The 12,342-nt window shown below is 44.3% G+C and overlaps 1 protein-coding gene across 3 annotated transcripts in view; it reads right to left on the reverse strand.

Moving 5' to 3' along the window:
- kcnab1a (potassium voltage-gated channel subfamily A regulatory beta subunit 1a) overlaps positions 1-12,342 on the reverse strand; it is a 75,580-nt gene that overhangs the window by 18,338 nt on the left and 44,900 nt on the right. For all 3 annotated transcript variants that reach the window (XM_035623318.2, XM_047335722.1, XM_035623320.2), the window contains exons 2-3: positions 9,425-9,468; positions 553-590 (exon numbers count right to left, since the gene is read on the reverse strand). In XM_035623318.2, coding sequence (XP_035479211.2) covers positions 553-590; positions 9,425-9,468 — 82 coding nt within the window. The remainder of the gene's footprint in view (positions 1-552; positions 591-9,424; positions 9,469-12,342) is intronic.

The following is a 12,342-nucleotide window of genomic DNA, read 5'->3' on the forward strand; positions in this document are numbered from 1 at the left end:
GAACGTTCCGAAAAATGTCCCTGCTGTTGTGAACGCGTCTGGCTCGGACAATCTCTTGCACAGAGACTCTTTTTTGGAGCCTTCGTAAAGAGACACAGAAAGCCATTAAATAGCGGTTTTCAAAAATCATTCCAGACAAAGTATGAAAAGTATGATGGAGCCCACGGAAAACACATTGCAGACACGTGTCCATTTTGACAAAATCATCTTCCTGCAGCTGGCAGTGTTTGACTTCAACTCCACTTCAGTGACTGAATCAGAATTCAAAGCTTTTTACTTTTATAAACATGTACATATCCCTGTTGTGAGGTAAAATCCGGTGTGTTAGGTTCGCCCTATGTTCCATATGGTGCAGCCTGTGTGTTATTATTAACATGAGATCAAACAGAGGGTTCAACAGGGCTGTAACCATATGATACTATACGACATCAGGTACACATGTTTATACAGGTCCTCGTCACTACCCTGCACACAGCCGTCGGCAAAATCAAACGATTAATAAGCAAATTCAAATTGAATGAACGAGCAGGATATGAGAAAAACGTTTCATACCTCGTCTGTTATCTGTCCTCCAAATGTCACCCATGTTCCTGGAGGGGAGACAGAGACAAGACACATTTCACCATTAGGAACTATCAGTGTGTGTGTGTGTGTGTGTGTGTGTGTGTGTGTGTGCGGATAACATCCCTCAGGTTATTGACACTATAATCCCAGGGCTGTTACACTAGTTGGAGGAGACTTGAAGAAGTTCCCAAGAGACAAATCTGTCCTGTCCAGAGCCGCAGCTCTGAGTGATCATGCATGTCGGGGAGACCTTGTGTCCTGAGATAAAACTGTCCCACTCTGCCAGACAGAGGGGGAGGGGAGGGGAGGGGAGGGGGGACAACTGCCTATGTCAGAAATGTGTCTGTTGAGAACCTTGCTCCTGTGTGGACAGGGAGCAGCAAGAAACCCGGGGCTGTCTGACGAGATGCGAGGCAGTTGGTACTGTAGAGCATTTGAAACGTGGCAGGGGCGGACATGCAACACCGCGTGTCCCCGCTCATTCAGGGGCACGTGCTCCTCACCATTCAAAGCCCCATCACTTAGGTTTGACTGTTCAGATTGTAAAGGAAGGAGTGGATTTGTGATTTGGGAATTTATGTATCAAACTTGACTTGACCGTTACAAATAGAAAATCTCATCAACCACGCAGAGGAACTCTGTTTTAGCCCCCCCCCCCCCCCCCCCCCAATCCCCCCATGAGAAGAATAATGCAACCCCTCAAATCAATTAAGTATTCTCATCATTCCCTTCAGGCAGTAAGACTCTCCTCCTCTCCCCCGCCCTGTTTTATCTCCCTGTTGAATCTCTTCTCTCCCACCCGATGCCCCAGTGCCCACAATTTCACACCAAATGAGCAGACAATTGTACCTGTGACCCTCTTGACCTCCAAATCCTCAGCTGTCGTAGAAACAGCCAACACACCTCAGAGACGCGGGACAAAGAACAGGCCCTTCACCATCTGCTCGTTTCAACTGGCAGGATGTTGCGACACAGCAGAGCTCATTATTCTGTGCACTGCAATAGCATCAAATCCGCTGAGGTTAATTTACAGATGACAAGGGCTCGGATAAATTGGATCTGTCGGCGCATAATAATATTATCTTAACTTAATACGGGAGCCGAAAAGCCGCAGTTCTCCACATGCATCATCAGCAGAATCATAATGAAACTTTTTGGACGAGGAGGGGGGGGGGGGGGGGGGGGGGGTCGAACATTGATTTTGGACATTGTTAACACCACTGATAATAAGGCAATGGCACAAGGCTTTAACCACACCTACAGTAGTCATTATTATAAAGTGTGTGCATGGTCATGTACGTTATCTAATGGTTGGTTTCTTGTACATGTGTTTGTGTGCGTGTTCAATCAGCCCCTTGAAGTGTCCAGCGAGGTGGGAAATATAATCCCAGCTGACTACGTCCAGCCGCAGCTCTGAGCTCTGTGTGTGAGCGGCAGGCTCAGCGTGGGATGAGAAGCCTGCAGAGCTCTAATGTCCAGGGCCTCTGCTCCGGGGCTCAACTGAGCTTTCTGTTTGATGGAAATTAAGGACCTGCCAACGACAAACTGCCTTTTCTTTTTTTTTTTTGCCAGAGGGGGCACTTCAATGTTGCTATGCAACAGTAGTTAATCTGATAACCTTTCAAGTCAAACCCAGACTAACTCCTCATAAATCAACTAGAATCAGTAACAGTCATTTCAGTGGCACATGAAAATATGAAGAGGTTCTTTTTTTTTAAGGAAAATCACTTCACCGTCTCTTCTCCGCAGCTACAGTATATTTAGGCTTTTCTTCCGCCTGTATCTACAGCCAAGCACTTGAATTGAGAGGAAAGAGGAAAAAAACAGAAAAAAGCAGACCCGAGCCACAGTGGAAGGAAGAAGGGTTGGAGAAAGGCAATAACAAGGAAGCAAAATGATGATAATAACAAGCAAGAGGGATGAGATAAGAGTTCTGGATTTTGGCAGGTGGTGTCATTTTTTGTTGTCTTTCAGCTTTGTGCGAGTCCTTTCAACTTGAATCCCGAGTCTTGAATCCAGTCCCGCAGCTGGCAGCGTGGTACATGGCACACTTTTAGATGAAACATTTATCTCTGACGTCTCATTTTAACTGACCTCCTAACTCTCCTTTTCAGCACTTTTCAGCTCGTCTGCCCACAGATAGAAAGGCTGAGTCATATTTTTCTTTTTTTATTTTCAGCTCCCATGAAATGGTGAAGTTCTTCTCTGGTATTGCCTTTTACATGGAAATCTATATACGCATAATCTTCTAATAGACACTACTTTGAATAAAAATAGGACCTGAAAATCAATTATCAAAGGGGCAATAGCTCGGCCATTGATGCTGCTGCTCTTCCTTGCATTCTTCTTATGGTTCATCCAGTGTCACCACTATACCTTCCCCGTCTCTCTGGCTGGGCAGATTTGGTATTAAATCCTCATCGTCGGTCAAACAATAACCGCAGAAGACACCCAACCACCTCCTACATACTCAGTTTGCAAAAGTGTATGTGTGGGTTCTCTCCGGGTTCCTCCCACAGTCCAGAGACATGCAGAATGGGGTTATGTTCATTGGAGACTCTGAATTCCCCGTAGGTGTGAATGTGAGAGTCAATGGTTGTCCGTCTCTGTATGTGGCCCTGCGATAGGCTGGCGACCTGTCCAGGGTGAACCCCGCCTCTCGCCCAATGTCAGCTGGGATTGGCTCCAGCCCCAGCCCCGCCCCCCCCCGTATTCAAGCTAATGACAAGCTAAATGACAGGATGATGAGTAAAGAGACTGACTCGCCCGGCAGCACACATTAAAAATAAAAAATAAAAATCCTGGCTGAAATATTAAACCAGGGACATTTTAGTTATGCAGTAACCTATGCGTCGAGACAACAGCAATTACTCCTATGAAATAAAAGAGTTTATTGTTGAGTTTATTTGGTGCGGGAACCCATTTAGATTTCTCTGGATGCAGAGAATTCCCATAAAGGAAGAAACTGAGCAAATTAAATCTGTTGTCACTTTTTGGCTTTATTCTGGAGGGGAAAATTACGCCTCCCACTGCTCTGTGTGTGTGTTTGTTTTTTTCCAGTGTGTGTGTATTTGTTGCGCATCTGTGTGTTTTAAAGTTTGAAGAGCACGTATGGATCCTTTTATTTTTCATAGAGCGTATATAATACAAAAACCCTCTCTCTACTCGACGCCTATTTTCAGTCGCGTTGCCTCCCTCGCCTTCGTCTCCGGGTGACGAAGGCGATTCAAGAAGAATACTTTTGAAGAAAATCGATGTAACTTGGAGCTCCCTCTTCCAAGTTATATCGATTTCTTCAAAACTATTCTTCTTGAATCGCCTTCGTCTCCTGTTATGTCTCTTGTCTACCTTTTCAGGCTACAGTACTCTGCTCACAGGGGGCGGACGAACCTTTCACAATGCACCTGTTCAGGTCGACACAAGAACAGCAACACTGTAGCTGAAAGCAACATCAGAAACTACAACACAGTTTCAAAATAACAGCTTAAATATTGACTATCCTCGGCCCTTGACATCCGATTAGATGTTAGCTTTTTTATATGCAGCTCAATTCTGCTCTGAAATGATCGACCACAGTTACCACAGCACTGACTGATAAAAAGGAAGTTGGCTGTGATAAAGAGTTCCAGCTTCAGTAGACGGGGAAGCATCTGTCTATCGGCTGTGTTAAGTGGAAAATATTACAAACAGCTTGGATTTTGCTTTATTGGAGAGTGGCAAGAATAGAGAGAGAGTGACCCCTGGCTCAGGTCGTCTGATCCCCTCAGTGCTGCGAGTACACGTGCCGATCGATGGGATACAGAACCCCACCGCTGGAGATTTCAAAGGGCGAGGTTAAAGTACAAGTATAAAGGCTGGGATATGAAGTCATGCCTTCCACATACGACGATCGCAGTCGCATACTGTCCGGGTCAGACGCGTGCGCGCCGATAGGAATATTCCTGGGTCATTCTGTGGCGTCTGGCCCGAGCCTGACGGGGGCAGGACATGACGAAACGCTCCCGCCGTGGAGAGCGGTCTTCTTGTTTACATTCTTACCACCGTCTGCTCGCTGTGAATTTTTTCCCGTTTTCATTCCCACGTGGGATACGGGCGGCTTGGAAAATGTCTGGACTTCTGTGCACGTCTGGGAGCAGCTCAAGTGGAAAACAGACACGAGTAGAGCAAGTGGAGTAGAGGCAGGGGGAGCGAGGCTGTAGCACATCTCTGTCCGCTCTGTTTATCTCAGCGCCACACTGACAACACGCTGTCCACCCTCCTGCTGCCTTCTCCCTGCTGCCGCGGGACTTTTTACCGTTTCAAGAACTCAGTCCATTTTGCAGCATCAGTGCAGGAGGCGTTCAGAAGAGCTTGTGGCATGAGTGCGATGCGAGAGGACAGGGATGGTTTTGGTTTTCACAAAAGACAACGGTGATCATGAGCTTCTGAAACGACCTCTTTTGTCTTCGCCGGCCGAAACGCACGGGAACTCAACCGATGCGCTCTGCTGGAGGCAGACCTCCCCGCAGCCGCTCCATCAGCTGTTCGCAGTCAATGAAGAGATAGTGAATTGTCTGCGGAAGTTCACGCCGCCTGTGGTGACTGGCCATGATGAATTCACTAATCACTTCACCTATCAATTAATCCACCCTCCTGCCGCTCTGTCAGGATAACCTTTGTTTGTTTTTTTTAAATCGATTCAGTTTCAATTAACTGCCGAGGGGCTTTCACATTGTTAGCCCGGAACGCTGTGACATTTTCAGACGCACGTGAATTGAATCGATTTTAATTGTTTTCTGCTTCAATATGGAATAATCTAAATGAGTATTGTTTGTGGAATGAGTCAGTTGTCAGTTGCAGAGTGACAAGGAGAGTTTTTCGGTCTGAATTGCTGCCGGGGGAAAAGAGGAAGCAGTACTGTATGTTTGGTGTGTTAGAAATAAAACATTTTTTATGTCAATTTACGTGATAAAAAATTATCTGGAAATGTATCCCTGGGATATTTTCCATACCTGCATGCTTCCCTCTGAGAAGCAAAAGAAAACAAAGAACTTCTGATGAAGACACAGGGAGGAGACAATGGCAGAGAGGAGGACGAGGAAAAGTGGGATAAACGGTTTTGTGGGTATCAGTCACATCTTTCTTCTTCTCTTTCCTTGTTAGTTTTCCTCTCGTCATCTCTTCACCCCTCCCTCCTGCACTCTGTCCCTGGGATAATGACGGTGGGTGTGGAATCTTAATTCATCCTTATGGACAGATTCTCTCCTACATTAGCAAACAGCAAATGAACCGAATACGAGGAAGCAGCTTCAGTAAAAAAAAAAAAAAAAAACTTCTCCAGAGTCTTGAATTAACACCACTATATTAAACACCACTATATTAATGAGTGTGTGAGTTATATGTGGGTGAATCAAGTATGATGAGTATTATTATAGACTGAAAGGAAACCAATCTTCTTCTCAAACTCCATTTAGATTTTAAATTCAACTGCTAAAAGTTAGTTATAGTTTAAAAATCAAAATAATGCATATTTCTTAAAGATCAGACTTATAAATGGTCAGTCAGGGGACACATGAGTTATACTGGAACTCAAAACAGTATCCTAGTTAAAGGAAAATAAGTTGTGTCACCAATAAAAGACATTTAAATGGTTATGGTCCATTTCTGAATATTCTGTAAGGCACTCAAATTTCTTTTTTAATTTTGGAAAATGAACTGATCCGAAAAATAGCTTCAGTAAAAAGAATAATGCGGAAATCCATCATGGCAATGGAAAATCTTGACATGCCCCACCCAAGTCTTAAATGCTGTAGCAATTATTAAGTACTTTACCTGTGGTGAAACATTTGTTAACCAGCCATGTCAAGGTCAACCTGATCCTTTAATGCTGCGTAACTTTCATCTAAAACACATCTTGGCTTTCAGACAACCAAGTTTGCCAAGTTGCCGCAACTACAGCAATGCCCTTCTCGCCCGGCCTCCCAGAAACTCTCCCAGATGCTGCAGAATGGATAGTCGCGCCTTGTTTTCAATCGACCCTGAAGGGCGCATGTCACGCCGCTGCGCCTCGACCTCCCCTGGATACCCACGACTGCCCGAATCTAATTCATGCCGCTAATGCCGACAGAGCGACTTCTGGGTCTGCATCCACTTGAGCTCAATCATGTAGGCTCTTTCTCGGCCGCCGCGTTCCTCGAAGGAACGTGTCTGGCTTTACCAACCCTGCACACCAGGCAATCACAGTCCAGACTGTTGTCCTCGGTGTTCTCCCGATGATTGAACATGTAACCGAGCGCCGTCGGAGCAGGGGCGTCCCCCTCTTTATCTTCCAACACTTGTCTTATCAAACAGATTTAACACTTGGTTGTCTCACACCTGGAAGTTGCTTTGGAAAGTGTCTGCCAAAAGGTAAAGGCAAGTAAAGTTTTCCAATCTCAAAGTTTTGAACGCAGCCTTGGGTCTGAGTCACAGTGCCGCTGTAAATTAGCGTGCAAAGATACAGTGATATCAATAGAAATTGTAATTTTTTTCTGTTCATGACCAATGTTTTGCTGTAAAAAAAACAAATTCAGCTTTGGCTTGAAAACTGGCTAATCTGTGTTTTGGCAGCCACGCTCGGCATGTTGCCCTGTGTGAAACAGACTGAGGGAATTCTGAACAGCAACAAGAACAAAAAGTTAATTCCGATGAAAAAAAAGGTCTTCGACCCATTTAACCATTATGCAAATAAAGCATTTTTTTTTTCTGGAACAGCGTTTCTCTAGGGGCATCATCATGCAGTTGCAGATTGGCTCTTTAAAGAGTGCGACGGTTACGTCTGGCCCTGGCTGCGGTTCACACGGGCAACGGCAAATGGAAACGATTCACCAAATAACAATCTGACTTGACTTAATTCATTTTCAGTCTACTGCACTGCCAGTCAGGCATGTGAGTTTGAGAATGTTTTTTTTTTAACTATCCGTGTTAGAGCTCTGAGAATATATGCACATATGCCTCAAACGCACATGCACATGCGTGCACACGCGGACACGCACACGATTATCCTCATCTACGTTGAGTTTAATGAGCGAAAACACCATTTAGCATCCTGCTCTTTGCCCTCTCTCCCCCGCCAGCTTCACGTCCGCCCTGGGCGCAACATGTGGCAGGCAGCTGACATTACGCTGACCTTTTCTGCTCGGTGCAGCTCAGCCAGTCTGACTCAGACCTCTCAATGTACCGTGAACCACCCCGGGGGTGCGGCACTCAGAGGTGGCCTGCGAGCCAGAAAATTGCACCCTGAAAAACAAAAGTTCTGCAACGCACCACACAAACGCTGTTTAGATGTAAATCTGCCACTGACACCAGGAAAAATCCTTTTGGTTCAAATCCATGCTCCCTTCTATCCACCAATACATTCAGCCATCATAGTATCCTAACATGCAAATATCTCATCATCGAAATGTGAATGAAACCATATTAATGTCAGGAAAACTCATTACATGCAGTGTATCACTATGTAAACTGAAAAAAGCTTATTCATATTTATGAAAAACACCACTGCATTGGGATGAAGTGGGATGCCAAATATAAAACCTAGGAAAATGTTGGCATCAAAACAAGATAAAAAAATAAAAAGTTTTGAGCAGGCAGGGGTTTAAAGATACCAATCAGCTCCGGTCTGCAAAATAAAGGTGCAAATTAAATTCACCCCTGTGCACTTCAGTGATATTTAATTTTAGCATCAGTGCACTAAAGTGTGGTAAGTTTGAGCCGGAAGCTGGTGAAGAATATCACTAACCTTTTCGTTGAAATGGTTGAAGTCCATGGAAGAAGTATGACACATCCGTGACTTTGGTATTGTTAGACATTATGCAGAGAGGCCCATGTCTTAAAAAAAAGACGAGGAGGCATCCTAAAATTGAGCGTCTGAATCCTTCGGTCTTAAAACCACGACTGAAGCATCTCCTGTGTGTCCACACGGGTCACGGTCAGCCCGTCTCTGCTGCGTTAATCTCCCGTCTCAAAGAGTACCAGAAGGTTTGATCCGATTTATGAGTTGGAGGCTGAGCTGCACCCTGAAGGGACCCCGGCCCCCTCGGAGCTCAGACAACAGCCAGGATGGTGTTTTTATCCGATCCCATCCATCCTGGAGTTCTGATGCTGAAGTACAACCTCAGACACATGTTGTACTTTTACTTGTGCTGTTATCCTGAAGCACGTTTGCTTTTCAAACTTGCTTTCCCCGGACAAAAGTCAAACCAGTATAAAAACAAAAGTTTTTGAAAAGTGTAGTTGCCTCAGAGAACTGAGATGTTTTTTTTCTTTTTCTTTCTCCATATGTTGGTCCAAACAACTTGAGTGACTTTGTTTGGACCAGACTGCTGCACAAGCAACATTCATCATTAGATTCATGTTCATGTATTCTGGTTTTAATGACACGGCAATCTTTCAATTTTAAAGGCATTTCATTTTCCTTGACAAGATAGACAGGTATTTTGCTGAAGATATTAATCCGATTCTAAAGGTTTTCCACTGGACAGGAAAAACGAATATATATTCAAATTTCAGTGAAATATTTACATTTTTTACGAAAACTTCAACAACTCTGTACAAATCAATCATGTATCTCATGATGTATTTAAGTTTTCCGGTTGACAGTCCAGCCCAGAAAATAAAAAACAAGTGCTTCTAAAAAAAAAAAGACAAACAGAATGATCGAACATTTGAATATATTTATTTGCGTATGTGTGTGTGTGTGTGTCTGTGTGTGCGCACGTGTCTGTTTGAACCTCCAAGATGCTGAAACGGTTGAGGTCTTCTCACCCCATGTTTTTCAATCAATCACTAACTGATGGACAGATGCATGTGGGTCTTGAAGCCGAGTGCAGAGTCTACTCACCCAGTCCTAAGCACGATACTCTGAGTCCCGACTTTCCCAGATTCCTGCAAAAATAGAAGGACGTATTTAGATCCATTGTACGTACACACACACACACACACACACACAGACACACACACACACACACACACACACACACACAATTAACCAGATAAGATTAAGGACACGGTGATTCAACTGTCGCCAACCACCTCTGCAAAAAGGTCAACATCACTGATTCTGTAAAACCCTGGATTATGCTCAGTGATACGTTGGCAATTACAAGACTACGAGTCAGCCGTTAGAAACTCAGACTTAATCCCATTAAAGGATTTGTTTTGATCGACGTGTCACTCTGAGGTAGAAGTAAAAAATCGTGTAAGCAGCATGACAGTCAAGTGAATAGCAAGCGGGCCGTTCATCTTTACAAGAGGATGGATGCAGCGTTGCTTCCAATATAATCACAGGACAGCTCGACAGTGCTTCTGTCCGTCTGATTTCTCCATGACAGGAAACTTCCCTGCACCTCCACGCCGGTGCTGTGACGCTGTCCTTGTGTGGAAGCCTCAGAGTGGAACAAAAATGATTGCGGTAATTTCCAGTCAGCGGGGAGGAGAAATACATCAGGTGATCGATAAGAGGCTGATGCAGGGGGAAACCGGATGACACAAGATTAGCGAGAAAAATCCTCACACTGGATCAGACAAAATGGAAAACACTGATCTAATAAGCTCAACAAATAGCTCATAAACAGTAAAGGGAATATTAGCATTAGCTAAAGATAGATAGTCATGACTTGTATATGGCCGGAGGGAGATGACGTGTATTTGTGTGTGCGTTTCCCAAAGATATTAAACACATCTTATTAGCTTTCTAATGGCCTCATCAGCTGTGTTATTAACAACACACACTCTCAGTGCGTACATACAGTAATCAGCCTGTCCATCAACACCCACATACTGTCTCTGCAACCTTATTAACCCACTAGATCAAGGTCACGGGGACCGTAGTGTCTGCGGCGGCCAAAATCCTCGATCCTTTAAAGAGTTTAGCGGAAGACCCCCTTGTGAATGAATAACGTCACCTCATGAAGCCTGGAGCTCTCAGTCAGACCCGACCCCCCACTCCTCCAACTATGGTGACTTCTGGAGCTTTGGTAGCAGCCGAGTTATAAGGCCACAACATGATAAGAGATGGAAAACGCGATTGTTTGTGCGGTAGATTCTCGTTTCGGTTTGCTTTGATAGTGGCAGATTTTTAAATGTGGCGGGGAAGCGAAAGACGAGAGGTACGTACGTTGACATTGTAAAGATGAGGTGCTTACTTGATCTCTGTCGACTTTGTCCTTTGTTATAATTATTATTATTTGTGGGCTGTAAAACCAAAACATTGAGCTGAAAGAAGCTTATTAGAGCATTTCCCGTTTCACCGTACACATATTATTCTATCCACATCTAGTTTGAAAATTTGACGGTGTGGGCTTCTTGTGGATACAAACAACGATTAATCCGCTTTTAACCTTTGCTGCATTACTCATTTCTCTGTATTGTGCTTTGGTCAACATGTAGTGTGTGTAAATGCCTTTTGTAAATACACACACACACACACACACACACACACCATTTCATAGCAGGTGCAAAGCTACATCCTCTGCCGCAATTCATCAGCTTGTAGACAGTGGGTACATGTGGCAGAGTTTTCCTGGGGGAGGAGTTTCTCATGCGTTACCTCAGCACTTTTCTTGCCCTGGAACCTTATTTAGAGAGTGAACTTTGAGAACTGGTCTCTAATTAAAATCCACGTCATCATTTTTATCTCCAAACGTGCCATATCTTTGCCGAGACGAGAGCGGTGAGTCCAAGAGATGAAGCTCTGCCGCAGTCGAGTTAAGTGCAACTCATAGAACAGGTAGACTGTAGAAAATTACATTTTATGAGCACATGTGAAATGCAACCAGAAACTAATGATGTGTTTTTAGTCTAATGGGGTGAAGTACATGTTCTAGTGCCCCCATTCATTCCTGGGGGGGGGGGGGGGGGGTTCATCATGGTTAAGTCTCTTGCTGAGGCAAACTATTATTATCCAAGCTTTTAACACCGGATCCCCTGCTTCACCCTAGCCTCAACATTAAAACGATGGCAAAGCATAACTAATACAGCTTTAAACCTTTACTAACTATTTTAAGATAGAGGAATTTAAAGTTTCTGCTCATGTTTTAAGTTTGTGTCTTTAACACGTGCATGGCCTCCTTACAGGTCATCATGAGGTTCACATGCGTGTTTAGTGATCTGAGAGCTGTCATCAATCTTTCATTTTGGCTCACCTGTCAAACCCCCTCACGGCATTCATTGAGGACGCGTGAGTTAATCGGGGCATAAAAATCAAGACACACTCGACAAAATTGATTTTGGATGATGCACTGGATTTTCTGTAAGCTGCAACATATCCACAAAGGGTTGTTGAACATTTAGGACAAGGTTCTCTTGAACAACAGGTGACAGGAGTTACTGATGCGCTGCAAACACACGGCGAGGAGAGTGTTGCGTGTAATAGTTTCTGTGTGGAGCTAGCATTAATTTCATTAAGGTACTTTGATTTACTTCTAGTGTCTGAGCATTAAACAAGGGGAGTATTTTCATTCTCCACATCTCCCAGCGGCCCGGAACAGGAGTGAGAAGGCATCAATAAAAGTTAAGCAAAGTACTCTCTCGTTCAAGGAAAGACATTTTTTTTTAAATGTCCAAAAGCTGAGGCCGGGGCGATCTTATTATTTTTGATCACGGACACTTAGAGGTGCTGAGTCAGGCAGTGGATGCCCCCGCCGACGATTAGTGAGGATGTTGCCGTTTCCCAGGGTTCGGCCAAGAATGATGATGATACAGGTTCAATCCGTCAGCTTTTAAAGCAGATGGACAATTATAGCCGGGTAAAAAAAAATT

Source organism: Scophthalmus maximus, chromosome 11 (assembly GCF_022379125.1).
Source record: "Scophthalmus maximus strain ysfricsl-2021 chromosome 11, ASM2237912v1, whole genome shotgun sequence".
NCBI classification, from domain to species: Eukaryota; Metazoa; Chordata; class Actinopteri; order Pleuronectiformes; family Scophthalmidae; genus Scophthalmus; species Scophthalmus maximus.